The sequence below is a fragment of the Echinops telfairi genome, unplaced genomic scaffold (assembly GCF_000313985.2).
Source record: "Echinops telfairi isolate 266 unplaced genomic scaffold, ASM31398v2 ScPeMD7_3533;HRSCAF=4204_0, whole genome shotgun sequence".
In the NCBI taxonomy this organism is placed as follows: Eukaryota; Metazoa; Chordata; class Mammalia; order Afrosoricida; family Tenrecidae; genus Echinops; species Echinops telfairi.
Window position 1 is genome coordinate 88549611 of NW_022107431.1, and position 15527 is coordinate 88565137.

A 15527-nucleotide genomic window follows, 5' to 3' on the forward strand; every position below is an offset into this window, starting at 1 on the left:
ACTCCCCTTAGCCTAGGGCATTTACGCCTGCACCACACCCAGCTAGGTGAGCTCCACATGTGTAGCTAGCCCAAGCCTGGGGAAAGCCCTGATTTCCCTCCAGGGGATACTCTGCCCAACTTCTCATCTGGAAATTCCTGCCTGTGTACCTGGGGGCATAAGGCAGCTTGGTCAACACTCATCAACATTCCAAGCTGTTGCAGGAACCTCTGCCCAACCTCCGCAACACCAAAGCAGGCAACCCACCAGCCATCTGGGGCACTCCCCTGAGAGGGAAGCTACAGCAGGATAAAGTGGTAGGTTAATATCATAGTGAAATTAGCTTTAGACATTTTAACGAAGCATTCCTACTAGTGCTCCTCGACTCCCTGGAAAATGGCACCTGGCTCCTCTAAAACAATGCAACACAAACAGCCATCAGCCCCAAAGACCTCAACGAAAAAATAGAAGAAACAAAAGGCAATGGCAGAAGATATCCTGGACATAATGACATGCATAGAAGAAGCAGACATTGAGTTGCCACAGAAATAAATTTTCAGAATGCTGCCTGGAATCATACAGGATATGAGGGAAACAATACAGAAAAAGGATGAAATGATAGAGGAGATAAAGGTCATACACCAAAGGGAAATACAGGAGCTTGGGAAAGAGATAACAAAAACCAGTAGCAGAAATACAGGAGCTTGGGAAAGAGATAACAAAAACCAGAAGCAGAGAACCGCATCAATGATTCTTGGAGGACAGCCACACAGACTTTTAACAAAAATCTAATAAGATCATCAGAGAAGCTGAAGAAAACCTAAGAGCTATGTATGATGCTATCAAGCAGAACAACATTAGAATTATTGGCTTACCAGAGGAAGACACAACAAAGAAGTCATCTGCAACAATAGTGAGAGAATTCTTGGAGAAAAACTTCCCACGCTTAATGAATGAAAACCAGGCAACCATGCAGGAGGCTGAAAGAATACCAACTAGACTGAATCCCAAGAAGTCACTAAGGCACATAATAGTTAAACTATCCAACTTTGAGGAAAAGGAGAAAATCATGAGAGCAGCTAGAGAAAAACAAGCAATCACATATAAAGGTTCCCAAATAAGAATATGCTCAGACCTATCAGCAGAAACTATGAAGAAGAGGAGAGAGTAAATATTGGAGTAATATGGAGTAAAATATGGAGTAAAATATTCCAAAAATTGAAGGAAAACAACACAAACCCAAGAATACTCTACCCAGCCAAATTATCGATCAAGATAGATGGAGAGGTAAGAGTCTTTCCAGACAAGGAAAACTCAAAGAATACATTAGAAGAAACCCAGCCCTACAAAAGATCCTGGCTGAGATAGTTTATTGTGCCAGCCTGGCCGATAAACACAAGTGGGATTAACTGAAGGGCAGAGAGATAAATGGCTTGGTGAGTCTCGCCTTTCTTGTCTCTCGCTCTTTGATCATTGGACCAGTGTGCAGCTGCCTTGCTTGTCCTGTGCCTCAATTTAAAGGCTACACTACCTGTGGGACGCCTAGCGTGTGGACTGTGTCGCTGTAAGTTGAGGTCCCTTTAAGAGATCGCTGGAGCTGGGGACTGGCAGTTGGTGACCTGCCTTGTGATTGGCTGCTGTGCTGACATAGCCTAGCTCTCTCTATAAATAGAGGAATATCTGGCAGCAGACTAGACTTGAAGGACTGCTAGTCTCTCACAACTCTCTCTCACGGGAGTGAGTGGCATTGAACCATCTGTAGTGCTTTATAATGTAACTGTTTATTTCTTGTATTATATATTTATCAGTATATGATTTAACAGTTCATATCTTGTTATATATCGAATTATCTTTATAAATAAATATATTAAATTATCAACAATTTGGTTTTATCTCTCTAGAGAACCCTGTCTAACACACTGCCTATCCATTATAGGCGGAAGAACAACACCCACCAAGCATAAATAAGAATCTTCCACATAGAACAACCTCACCCAGAGGGCAACAAAGAGAAAACAGACCCCAAGATAGCATTGGCTTAAGGATGAAAAGATCTCAAGAATGATACAAACACACATGCACAACAGGCTAATGAGAAAGGAAAGTAGGAAAACATCCAACACAAGAGGTATAAGATGACTAGGGACTAGGGAACAACATGTGATGCAAAATTGGTGGTGAGGAGGGTCTAGGAGGCCTGGTAGGGCTTGAGAGGACTTATTAAAACCCAAATGAAGGCTAAGCATGATAGTGGGACAAAAGGAAAGTCAAAGGAAATAGAGGAAAGAGCTAGGAGGCACAGGGCATTTATAGAGGTCTAAATAAAGGCATGTACATATGTAAATATATTTATATATGATGACAGGAAAAGAGACCTATGTGCATATATGTATAGGTTTAGTATTAAGGTAGCAGATGGACATTGGGCCTCCACTCAAGTATATATGCAAGAATACGTTGTTCTATTAAAATGGCATTCCACGATGCTCACCTTCCTGACATCATCACTCAAGACAAAGTGGTGCATAAGTAAATATGAAGAAAGCTGATGGTGTCTGCCTATCAAAAGAAATAGCGTCTGGGGTCTTCAAGACTTGAAGGCAAACAAGCGTCCATCTAACTCAGAATCAACAAATCCCACATCGAGGAAGCACACCAGCTTGTGTGATCATGAGGTGTCAATGGGATCAGGTATCAGGCATCAAAGAACAAAAAATCATATCATCGTGAATGAGGGGGAGGTGCAGAGTGGGGACCCAAAGTCCATCTGTAGGCAACTAGACATACCCTACAGAAGGGTTTCAGGGAAGAAATGAGCCAGTCAGGGTGCAATGTAGCAACGATGAAACATACAACTTTCCTCTAGTTCTTAAATGCTCCCTCCTACTCCCACCCCACTATCATGATCCCAATTCTACCTTAGAAATCCGGCTAGACCTGAGGATGTACACTGGTACAGACAGGAAATGGAAACACAGGGAATCCAGGGCAGATGAACCCTCAGGACCAGTGGTGAAAATGGTGATACCAGGAGGGTAGATGGAAGGTGGGGTAGAAAGGGAGAACCGATCAAAAGGATATATATATAACCCCCTCCCTGGGGGACGGACAACAGAAAAGTGGGTGAAGGGAGATATCAGACAGTGTAAGACATAACAAAACAATAATAATTCCTAAATTATCAAGGGTTCATGAGGGAGGGAGGGAGGGAGGGAGGGGAAAAATGAGGAGCTGATACCAAGGACTCAAGTGGAAAGCAAATGTTTTGAGAATGATGATGGCAACAAATAAAGAAACATGCTTGACACAATGGATGGATGGATTGTGATAAGAGTTGTACGAGTCCCCAGTACAATGATTTTAAAAAAATTAACTTCTAACTAAGATTAAGATCTTCTATAAGGTATATATACATGTATAAATGACAATGAGAAGCCCTGGTGGTGATGTTGGGTAAGTAGAAGACTGCTAACTGCAAAGTCCAACCTGCCAACTACCCCTCAGGAAAGATAAAGAATACCTGCTCTTGTACGAATTACAGCCCCAGAAAACCCATTAGGGTTGCTATGGGTCAGAAACAACTATATAGCAGTGAGCTTGGGCTTTTTTGATGTAAGATATAAAGAATCAGAACGCTTCTTACCTAAGAATGGAGATATACTTTCTTAGTCTGAAAAGCCAAAATTCAGTTGAGAGACTCCAGGAGCTTCCAGGATTAGGAAGGCGATCTGCTCTTACATCTGTCTTCAAGTCAAACTTGTTTGCAAGTCAGAGCAGTTCACATCATATCACTGTTTGCCTTGCTGTATAGTTAATATATAAGGGGGCTCCAAGAAGTTTATGGAAATGCTCCATTACTTTTAAATTACATTTTCCATGTTTTTTTAAGTCCCCTAGTATAGTGTAACTTTCTGTGCATAAAGTTATTAAAGAAATAAGTCCAGATACACTAAACCATCTTTAGCATAATCAATTTATATTTTTATTCACATTGCAAAGTAGTGCCCATTTATTATGATGAATCCTTTTATTAACTTGAATTTTTAATAATAGACCTTTAGGGGAGGGGTTGTTTCTACTGGTTTGTAACTAGAGATTGTACCCAAGTTTAATGTTTGCAACCTAGGGCCTTCCTATATAGTTAAAAAAAAAGAAATACACACTAAATAATTATAAAAATTTAAAACCATTTTGGTATTGGCAAAATTTTAGAGGATGATTCAATTTGATTTTACCCTACAAATGTTTTCCAGTCTCTTTCTTCAAGTATTTCAAGAGTGTCATCAAATTACCATTAATTTATCATGCCAAAGGCAGCGAGGATCAAATAAGTATTTTGAGATCCTTAGAAAACATATTTTTTAATGACATTTATAAATCATCTAGGGTTCATTCATGAGGAAGGGAGGGAAGAGTAAAAATGAGGAGCAGATATCAAGGGCTCAAGTAGAAAGAAAATATTTTGAAAAGGATGATGGCAACAAATGTACAAATGTGCTTGACACAATGGATGGATGGATGGATTGTGATAAGAGCTGTACGAGCCCCTAATAAAATTTTTAAAAAAAGAAAAGTTTTTAAAATAGCATATATAATATCCTTCCAGAGTTCAATTATGTCCAGCGGAATTGTACAATTGCTACCACAATCCGTTTCCAAGCACTCCTTTTCTACATGGACTCCTGGACATGGGCTCCCCTTCACTGAAACCCTCATTCGACTTGCTTTCTCTTTAGGTTCATCAATGCTGGGTTTCATCTATGGAAAAGCGGAAAAACATATAGCACAACTTCACTTATAAGGTTCATGATCAGTCTGAAAATTCTGATGGGAACAAGGGAAAGAAGATGAATACACGCAGCCACACTTTGATTTGCTTGTGAGAGGTGTATAAGTAATAAATACTCTCATGTTGCTGAGACTGTGTACCTATGTTTATATCACCGTTTACTAATTAAAGCTGATTGTTTCTTTCACTCATTTTTTAGGATATTATTGTGTGTATGGAAGGTACTCAAGTATGGTGTGGGTGAAAAGAATGAACATTCATTATCTATTATGATCAATTTTAACTGCTGACCTTTCAGCTAGCAGCCCAGCAGCAGCTCTTACTAGCAGCTAGTAACCCACTACGCTTCCAGGGCTCCTACGCTGTGTGAACACAAACTCACTGCCATCGAGTCTATACCATCCTACAGGGCAGGGTGGAACTGCCCTCATGAATTCCCAAGACTAACAGTCTACTGGCGTAGACAACCCCATCTTTCTCCGGAAGAGCAGCAGGTAGTTTCGAACTGCTAACCTTTCAGATCACAGCTTGACACAAGACCACTACACCACAAGGCTCCTACACTGTATAATAGGTACAACTATTTCATTAACACCTCATATCAACCTTCAAGGTAGATATTAATATTCTATTCACATGTAAACCGATTGAGAACCTAATTCCCTTGCCCAGGGCACACAAGTCACGAGTAGAGAAAATAGGATTCCAAGTCAGAGTCTTCTTATTACATCAAATAAGGATGTAATAAGGATGTCCTAAAGTGACTTTGACTAGGGAAGAACTGACTGAAAAAAAAGTTTGGGTAATAGGGAGAATTATATATACTAATGCTATGTAACATTAGAACAAAGGAAAACCATAAAAATCACTTACCCAGTATGTCTTTGTGAGTGTAAAAGCGTGTCTTCAATGGCTTGTAATCGTGGATCAGTTTGAAGGCATCCCCTGCAGGCGCTGGGGGGATTATTTTATTACAAATAGCACAGCAAACAAAACTCGAGTAATTCTGATTGGTGATCATAGTTAAATTTAAGCTTTCTTCTACTATGTATAGTTAAAATGCTCTTAAGGTCCGAAATAGCAGTATTGAGAAAAACTGAAATTTTAAGTAGGCTGAAAGAAGTTCACGATTTCAGCACAAGACTCGATGTTGGCAAGGATGACATGATCCGCCACGGCTAGCGAGTGGTCAAGTGCCTCAAATAAAAACAGTGCACAAAGTCCCTTGCAGCACAAAGCAGGGGCGCTGTATTCGAGCAGATATAGCAATGACCCCCTCCCAGTCTGTAAAGTCAACTTGTCAACATACTTAGCAACTGTTGCTAGGTAAGAAAAGCTTTGCTCACAAAAGCTACTTGCAATAATGACTAAAGGGAGTTTGGTAATGCCTTTCAGCTGGCCTGATGCTCTCTGTTAAAAGGGTTATGTAAAGAACTAATTTCTTCTGTGGCCAGCATTGTAGAGAGTTGTTTGGTTTTTTTTTCAGATTACTTATAAATGTGAAATTTTTGTGTCATGGCATTAAAACTCAAAAAAATACTGTTTTAAAGGAAAATTACATTCATTAGGTTAGCTTTGAAAATTACTTAGCTTAGTTTTGAAGATCATGTCATCAACCAATTTATTCCCATAATTTTAGAATAACAGATTTAGTAATTCTGAAATTTTTAAAACTGTTCCACAATGTCGTGCCCAGCATGTACTGAGCAGGGCTGATTTCAGAAAGAATCGATGTCAATAGTGACATTAATTTCAACAATGAAACTCCCATGGAGGCTTGAGAAAAGTGTGCCACAAACGCAGAGTATAATTTTTTCCCATGAATCACTTACATTAACTCATATGATCTAACAAGTAGCGTAAGTTCTCTACCAAATGATACCAGATTTAGTTTCTTACAAAAAGAAAAGGAATGCATGGGTTTTTGGAGCTGGGCAATAAAGATTTAGGTGAATTCCTACAGAGTGAAAGGTGCAGCCACACAGATTAACCACTGCACTCGTATGAGACCACTGGTGTCCACATGACTCTTCAACTTGTTGCAGGAAAGTCCTGCTCAGAAAGTCACTAGTCGGTATTGGTTTACCCAGGACGCCCCCCCCCCCCACCAGGACTGTTTTAAAATGGAAAGTTCTGCATCCCAAGAATCCCTCAGTGCTGGGAAAACTTGGATTGTTGGTCAATCTACAGGTCAAAAAACCTGTAAGTCAATAAGTAAATTGATAACTTCAGAACATTTCTGAAAATCAACTTGCCAATTACACTTTCCTTATCAGGGTAATAAGTCGCTTTTCAATCTAATAAGATTGCTTATCACTTCATTACACAGGAATTTACATATTAAGATTTGCTTTTAGATCTAATCAATTAAGTAAAAAATTTTGCCTGATCTCTGACAGATTCTCATATTGAGAATGCCTCCTTTAACCACTTAAGCCGAGACACGAAAACAAGGTAAATCGCTTCCCAACCACCTTCTTCTAAGACAGAATGTTGTCAAAATGCCATTGTCCCTTAGTGCAGTAGGGTTCATAAACTTAACTGTACTGATCAACAGGCTCTTCTGATGTTGTTGGGGGTTTTTTTGGGGGGTGTGTGAGTTGTTAGTCAATCATTATTTATATAATTGTTTCACAATACAGAAATATCTCTGGCCAAAGAAATAATGTGGCCTCTTACTAAGTAAACATTTACACATAATGGCAGTATGGTGTGGTAAACATATCACTAGACTTTAGAGCAGTGGTTCTCAACCCTTTCACAGGGCTCGCCTAAGACCATTGGAAAACACGTATGTCGATGGTCTTAGGAACCAAGACACCACCCACAAGCAGATATGCTGATCTGGTGAGAAAGAAGCTATCTCAACTTTATCACTAACTTGGCTTTTTACACATACTGTCGCAAAATGTAGCAATGTAGTCTACTATTGTTATATTAAGACTGTTACCCATGCTACACCATGCTTCAAGACAAAATTTCATTTATTTGTAATTAGAAATATTTCACTATAATTACATATTATTTTTGTGATTAATCACTGTGCTTTAATTATGTTTCATTTGTAACAATGAAAATACATACTGCATATCAGATATTTACATTATGATTCATAACAGTAGCAAAGTTACAGTTATGAGGTAGTAATGAAAATAATTTTATGATTAGGGGTCACCACAACATGAGGAACTGTATTAAAGGGTCGTGGCATTAGCAAGGTTGAGAACCACTGCTTCAGAGTGAGAACCAGGCATTCTTAGCCTATTAACCATAACTGAACAAGCTGCTTAAAATAACTGACATAATATTGTGTCTGTGGTAGTCATATGATTTTATATCAACTAGATATTCCTGGCTAGGGGTGGAGGCAAACCTGTCAATCAGTTCACTGCCTGATGCTGTGTCCTTGGAGTTGTGGCCTTAAGCAGGGGCCCGGGAACTCCCCCCCCCCCCTCCCCTTTCAGTCTCTCCCCTTTCATATTCCTGCTTGCTTGCCACCATGAGAGCTGCTGGAGTCCTGCAGTGATGTTTCTACCGATCCTGGATCCACACCACTCTGCACCCACTCTGCCTGCATTCTGCATCACTGTATGTGGCTGCATGAGTCTGAAGAGGGACTCATAGACTAGTATTGGATTTATGGACTTGAGTTGTACTTGGCTAGGATGTGTTCTTGATATATAATTACTTCTTGATATAAAGCTCTCTCTTATACTTATGAATAGTGATAGTTACATAACCTGTTTTCAATTTGAGAATTAAGAGTGAAGGGATGACGTTTAGCCTGTCAATCAGGTCAAACCTTGAAGACATCATGTATAAACGCTAAGGAGATAAATAGCTCACTGGAGGCAGGGCACAGGCTCACTCCCGGAGAAACATTATTGATGACAAGCCTGATGGAGCTACACTGATGCAGCTAAAGCCCAGGAGCCATGTGGAGACCCATGCCAGTGCTGAGATGCTTCCACTGCCACTGGATCCACAAGACTTCCCACCCACTGGCCTGTGATCTTCCTGTATTTGGTGTCATTGCATGTGTTTTGTGAGTCTGAAGAGGAATTTATATATTGGTATCAGACATATGGGCTAATATCGGACTTATGGACTTGATCTGGACTTGCACTTGATCTTAGCCAAAAGGCCGAGAAGCGATGGACTTGATCTGGACTTGGCTGGGATGTTTTTTCAATATTCAACTGCTCTTGTATATAAGCTCTTTCTTATTCACATATGTAGATTTGTGAATTTGTTTCTCTACTCTACCCAGACTAACACATAAATGCCACTAGATTTGTTTCGACCCAGCCTAACACTGTGTCTTTCTACAATGTGAAATTTATTTGTCCAATTGGATAACAAATCAATATATGAACCCACAGACCTGTACGGTCCTATGAATTAGTTAAGAGGAAGGCAGACATGGAGCAGTCTCTTTGTTAAACTTTGCCCACACAAAGCAAAGCAAAAAATGAGGTGTCTGGGTTTGTGGTTACTGGTCCAATGATATACCAGATGTAGCTCCTCTTCTGCGTTTTGACTCCCAGTGTCCTGGCACCACAATGCGGTGATGCTCTGTGATTCAGGGAGTGAAAGTCTCACCCCAAACAATCACAGTGTGCTCTCCTTACAGCTTGGTAGTTTGTCAAAGAAATCAGCTTTCAGAATTCCGAAATTCTGAAAGTTAGCTGTCTGGACTGCTTTCGCTCCAGAAGTGAGCGAAGGCTGCTTTTCTGGCTGTATCTCTGTACATGCAAAAGGTGCATCTGTGTTAACTTACATTTTACTTTAAACCCATTTCACTTCAAAACAAAAACAAGTTATTTTAAAACGTTTCTCTTTTAAAAAAATGGTTCTTACCTTATACATATGCTTCACACTTGACTATGAGTTTTTGAAAACAAGGTGGTTTGTATATTTGATATTTAATGTTCCTATCAATGGGATTGGACCAGGTGAAGTCTAATATTAAAAAATTCTAGGACTATTATTAAAGAGACTTTCTTTTTATCAATTAGCCCTCATTCCATAAAGAATGGATGAAAATATCAGCACACTGTCATGCAACCTGTGAACTTCTACATACACAAAGGTTGTGCAAGAACCTGTAACCACTTTGTAAAAAATAATCATAGTTAGGGACCTGTCCCTAAAATTCAATGTGATTCTTCCCTCACACTGGCTATTCTTCCTTTGTGCTTGAATCTACTTTAACATTGTTCACTCACAAAGATTCCCATAGCTTAGGGCTGTGCCCTACAGTTTCTATTGTCCTTCTGTGCTACAATAATCTCTTGATAGTTCACTCAACTAATAACCAACTGCAAAATATCTATTATTTCTTTCTGAAGAGTACGATAATTCTAAAAAACAGCAGTGTGTGAGTAAAATGCTTAAACTGTAAAATAAAGAAACCATTTCTGTAGTAATAAACAGGAAATGAAAAAAAGAATACTTCAAAAATTTTTAAGTATCTTACACCATCCTGGTGGTACAGTTAAGTGCTTGGCTCAACCACTAGTTGCCCCAAGGTGAAAAGTGTAGCAGTCTGCTTCCATAAAGATTACAGCCTCAGAGATCCTATGGGTCGCTACAAGTTAGAATGGATTCAACAGCAAAATGTCTTGGTTTGGGAGTTCACATTAAACCATATTAAGAGAGGATGGGGGGGATGGGAAGAGGGAGAAAGGGGGAACCCACCACAAGGTTGGAGATACAGTCCATTCCCCAGGGGAACGAATAACAGAAATGTGGGTGCAGGGAGACAAGGGACAGTGTAAGATACGAAATAATAATAATAGATTAAGGATTCACATGGGTGGGAGGGGAGGGGAAGGAGGGAAAAAAGAGGAGCTGATACCAAAGGCGTAAGTAGAAAGAAATGTTTTGGAAATGCTGATGGCAACATATGTACAAGTGTGCTAAATACAATCGAATGATGGATTGTTATATGTAAGAGCCCCCCAATAAAATTATAGTCTTAGAACCCCCTTCCCCCAAAACAAATTAAATAAACCATATTAAATCTACTACACTACGAGGCATAGTAGAGAATTATTAAGTTCTTCAGTAAGATTTAATTTCGTGGCTCGTTTTGTTGTTAGGCGCTGTTGAGTTGGTTCTAACTCACTGCAGTCCGACGTATAATAGAACAAGGGCTGGCCTGACACCATCCTCACAGTTTTAGCTGTGTGAGCCACTGCTGTAGTCACTGCATCACTCCGTAACATTGAGGATCTTTCTTTTTCACTAACACGCATGATGTCCTCCTCCAGACACTGATTACTGCTGAGAACCATGTTCACAGTACATGAGACAGAAGTCTTGCCATCCTCACTTCTAAGTATTCTGGCTGTACATTTTCCAAGATAGTTTTGTTCGTCTGGTAGTTCATAGTATGTATTTCACCAACACCACAATTCAACTGTATTCTTCGTCAGTCTTCCTTATTCATTGGTGAGCTTCCTCATGCGTACAAAGTAACTGAAAATACCATGGCTTGGGCAGGCAGACATTAGTCCCCAGTGACATTTTTGTTCTTTAACAAAGAGGTCTTGTACAGCAGACTTGCTCACAGCATTATGTACATCTTTTAATATCCTGAGTGCTGCTTCCATGGGTATCGACTGTGGCACCGAGTAAAATGAAATACTTGACAAATGTTTGCTTTCTATTGAAGTGTAATGAAGAGTAAAGACTGTAGGTTGTCTTTGATCTTTATTAGTAAGTGCTTCAAGTCCTTTTCAATTTTCAATTTCAGCAAGTAAGGCTGTTATTTGCATATTGCAGGTTGTTAATGAGTCCGCAAGCCTGATAGTGTTCTTCATATATAGTCCAATTTTTCAAATCATTGATTCAGCATACAGATTAAATAAGTAAGTGAAAGAATACAAGCATACAATTTCTAATGTTAAACCATCCAGTACTCTCTTGATCTAAGAGCTGCCAATTGGGGTTCCTCGTGACCAGAATTAAGTGTTCTTGATATCCCATTCTTTTCATGTTACCCATAATTTGTCATGATGCACAGAGGTGAATGCTTTGCATAATCAATAAAACACAGGTAAACATTTTTCTCTGCTTTCAGCCAAGATCCATCTGACATCCGTAATCATAGCGTTTGGGCCACCTCGTCTGAATCTAGCTTGCATTTCTGCCAGCTCCCTGCTGATGTGCTGCTTCAATCATTGTTGAATTATCCTCAATGAAATTTTTCTCGCATGTAATATTAGTGACATTGTCGAATAATTTCCACATCTTGCTGAGTCGCCTTTCTTTTTAACAGGCACAAATGTGGCTTCCAATCAGATGCTTGGGGGCAGAGACCAGTGAGTGCTTCCAGTGCTGCATGTCTGTCGAGACATCTTCACTGGTATCCTGTCGCTTCCTTTACCCATGTTTTTCCCAAGTGCCAGCAGTGCAGCTTGTATTTCTTTCTTCAATACCATCAATTTCTCAATCACATACTATCTCCGGAAATAGTTAAACATTGATCAATTTCTTTCTGGTGCAGTGATTCTGTTTTCCTTCCATCTTCTTTTGATGCTTTCTGTGTTGTTCAATATTTTTCCAATAAAATCCTTCAATATTGAAATATCGATGGCAAAACTTTCAGTATCATAGTAACACACGAGCCACACAGGACAAACTGACAGATCAGTGGTGGGTACCTATAGATGAACTTAATTGTTAATATCTAAAAATCACATACAATTGCATTTTTGTAGCTTACAAAACCACAATAAAGAACTACAAATGAAAACTGAATAATAGTTCTGCTGTGCCATTTTATTAGCAATAATGAGTGAAAACGAACTGCAGAGATGAGATTTACTACTATTCACCAATTAAAATGATTTAGAAAAAAAAGGGTAGATACTTGGTCAGTTGACCTCTCTCGTGACCCAACCTGAATTTGTTTTAGGCTCAAGTATTTTTTGCTTGTTCCATGATAGAAATTTCTTCTCTGGCTTTTAAAATATGGATTAATATTTAAATATTGATATTTAATATTGATAAATCTAAATATTGATTTAAGATGAAAATTTAATCTTTTCTCTTTATATTTTCCTCATGTCCTTGTTTTTGTTTTTTTATTGCTTCTGTTGGGTTTCCCAGTTTGTGAAGCACAAAAGGAGTGGATGCCTACACACAAAAACTGATGCAATGGTTTCATGGGGATATAGGGAGGTGAGGGAATTTGAGGAGCAAACAAGGAATGCGGGAGTTGGGAGGGAGCACTAGAATTGATTGTGATGATGTATATACAACTCTTTTCCAAAGCGATTTAACTATGGAAGTGTGTGATATGTGAATACTATATCAAGCAAACTACTAAAAAAAAACTTGACCCTGGCTACCATGAGCGAAGGAGGAAGAGTTGCTGCTTAGGGGGCACTGAGTTTATGTTAATGGTGGTGGAATAATTTGGAAAAGGGTATCAATAATGGTAGTACAACATGGAAAGTAAAATCAATGGCACTGAATTACACATGTAGAACTGTGGAATTGGAGAATGTTTTACTGTGTATATTTTGGCTATAACTAGAAAAAAATAATTACATGAATAACAATGAATATTATGAAGGAAAAATGTTCTAGAATTGACTGGCGATAATTGTACAATTCTTCTTGATCTGATTAAATTATTGAACTGTATGACATGTGGATGAAGTGCTAATGAAACTTTTTTTTTTAAGGAAAAGAAAAAAGGGTAAACATCTGGAATTAAGGTAGGTACACAAGTCTTGTAAAAAAAATTAAATTATATAAGGTAAACTCAGGATAGTAAGACCTTTGTTTCTTATCTATTGGGTAGTTCTGGTTCTACATAACTATAAGAAACACTTGTTGTTATGTCCACAAAGTCACTTGGACACTAACTTACAAAACTAAAATAGGTAATAATTGTTGGTGTTAGTTGAGATAAAGTAGGTTCTGACTCATGGCAACACTATGCACAAAGGAATGAATTAACTGCCTGATTCTGCGCCATCCTCACAATTGTTTATTATGTTTGAGCCCATTGCTGCAGCCACTGCCTCAATCCATCTCTTTAAGGATCTTCCCCGTTTCTGCTGACTATTTACTTTGCCCAAGCATGATGTGTTTTTTCTAGTGTCAGGTCTTTTCTGATAATATGTCCAAAGTATGTGAGATGAAGTTTTGTCATCCTTGCTTCTAAGGAACATTCTGGTTGTACTTCTTTCAAGACAGATTTGTGTGTTCTTCTGTCAGTCCACAGTATATATTCAATATCTTTCACCAACATCATAATTCAAATGCATCAATTATACTTCAGTATTCCTTATAGACAATATTTATTTGTGATCAAATAAAAACATCAATATAGTGTCCTATTTTTTTCAAAAAAAACCCCAACAACCCCAAATTACTTTCAGTTTCTATTTGATCTTTATTTTTGTAGTTGAGTAGGGCAGCTTTACAATTAAATTAGCTGAAATGGAAAACCAACATTGGTGATTCTGTAAAAAACTATTTATCAGAGCCAGCTCAGTTTTCATTTCTCACACCTGTTGGCTTTAAAATGACTACTTCCTCTTAAGGAGCCCTGCTTGTGTTGTCAGGTAAGTGCGCACTGCAAACCACAAGACTGATGGTGCAAATCCACCAGATACTCCATAGGAGAAAGAGGAGGCTATTTGTGCCCATGAAGGTTTTCAGCCGTAGAAACCCTATGTAGTGTTGTTATGAGTTGGAAGCATGGCAGTGGATTTGATAATTCTTCACAAATAAGAGTGTTTATGTGAGGTAGAAAATGAACATCTCCTTTGCAAATAGCAAAGCACAATTAAACCCTCCAAGCAACTATAAATGCACAGTTCATCTTAAAATATTGAAAATCCCATGCAAACTTAACAGCACTGAGTACCTTTATTATAGAGAACTTAATAATTTACAAAAATGACTTCCATTCTCATGGCACTTTAAAAGAGAACTTAATAAAGAGAAACATTGCGAAGCTCTTTTTGTAAGAAGAAGGATGATGGCTACAGCTTGGAAACGGCACATTTACTGCCGCGGTCTGGTTGCAACTGCTACCTTCTTTCCTCAGTAACTGTTCTAGAACGAGAAACAGAATCGTGACTCACAAGGCCTTTCATTTGAAGATTTTGCAGGTGCAATAGACTCCGTAGTACTGTCAATCCCACTTAGATGTTTTCCTCCTCATGTAACTGTGGCCCTCACTGTCAATCACTTCGTAGAGGTCCTTCTTATTCTCTTGCATTGCATGTAGGTAACCAATATAAGCCACACAAAGTGAAAGGGTTATCAATCCAAAAGCCATCATCGGTTTGTTCTGTCAAAGAGAAAAATAATTACAAACTACATGAAAATTAATCATCTGAGGAAGCTATCTGTTGGAGTTTTTCCTTTTAAAAGGCCATGTCGATTTTTTTAAATCACAACCGTATTCCTATGCAATATTTTCAATTATAAGCATTTGCCCAGTTCTGCATTCATTCAGTCAAGTCGACTTCTGAGTATTTAGAAATTACATACGATTCTTGCTTCTTCTCCCTTGTTTCAGCCTGAACTTCTCAGGCCTCCACTGTGAGACATGAAGTCACTAATTCCTCTGGGCCTACATTTCCCCATCTGCAAATGTCAAAAGAGTTCATTGTATTGGGGAGTGATAAATGAAGTACACGTGCTATGCTTCTCACCCAAATCATGCAGAAATGGCAAAAAGGCTTTCATGATATATGAGGAAGATTAAAAAAGGTCATGAAAAAAA

General features: G+C 38.7%; 3 protein-coding genes across 6 annotated transcripts in view; all 3 read right to left on the reverse strand.

The window, feature by feature from the left end:
- CUNH6orf163 (chromosome unknown C6orf163 homolog) overlaps positions 1-5789 on the reverse strand; it is a 36322-nt gene extending 30533 nt beyond the window's left edge. Inside the window, 1 exon segment of the mRNA XM_004696520.3 lies at positions 5642-5789. Coding sequence (XP_004696577.3) covers positions 5642-5789 — 148 coding nt within the window.
- The window catches only part of CFAP206 (cilia and flagella associated protein 206), a 90989-nt gene extending 76055 nt beyond the window's left edge, over positions 1-14934 (reverse strand). The window contains exon 1 of the mRNA XM_045294642.1: positions 14881-14934. The gene's annotated coding sequence lies outside the window, so the exon portion shown is untranslated. The remainder of the gene's footprint in view (positions 1-14880) is intronic.
- Positions 1-15527, reverse strand: part of SMIM8 (small integral membrane protein 8) — a 40580-nt gene that overhangs the window by 21533 nt on the left and 3520 nt on the right. For 2 of the 4 annotated variants that reach the window (XR_006680493.1, XR_006680492.1), the window contains exon 2: positions 14881-15089. Coding sequence is in view for 1 of the 4 variants with exons in the window: in XM_004696264.3 (XP_004696321.1) it covers positions 14931-15089 (159 nt within the window). In the remaining 3 variants the exon portion in view is untranslated. Of the gene's footprint in view, positions 1-5641; positions 5723-14643; positions 15090-15527 lie in introns of those variants that run through there. The other 2 variants (XR_006680494.1, XM_004696264.3) reach the window with 2 other exon arrangements.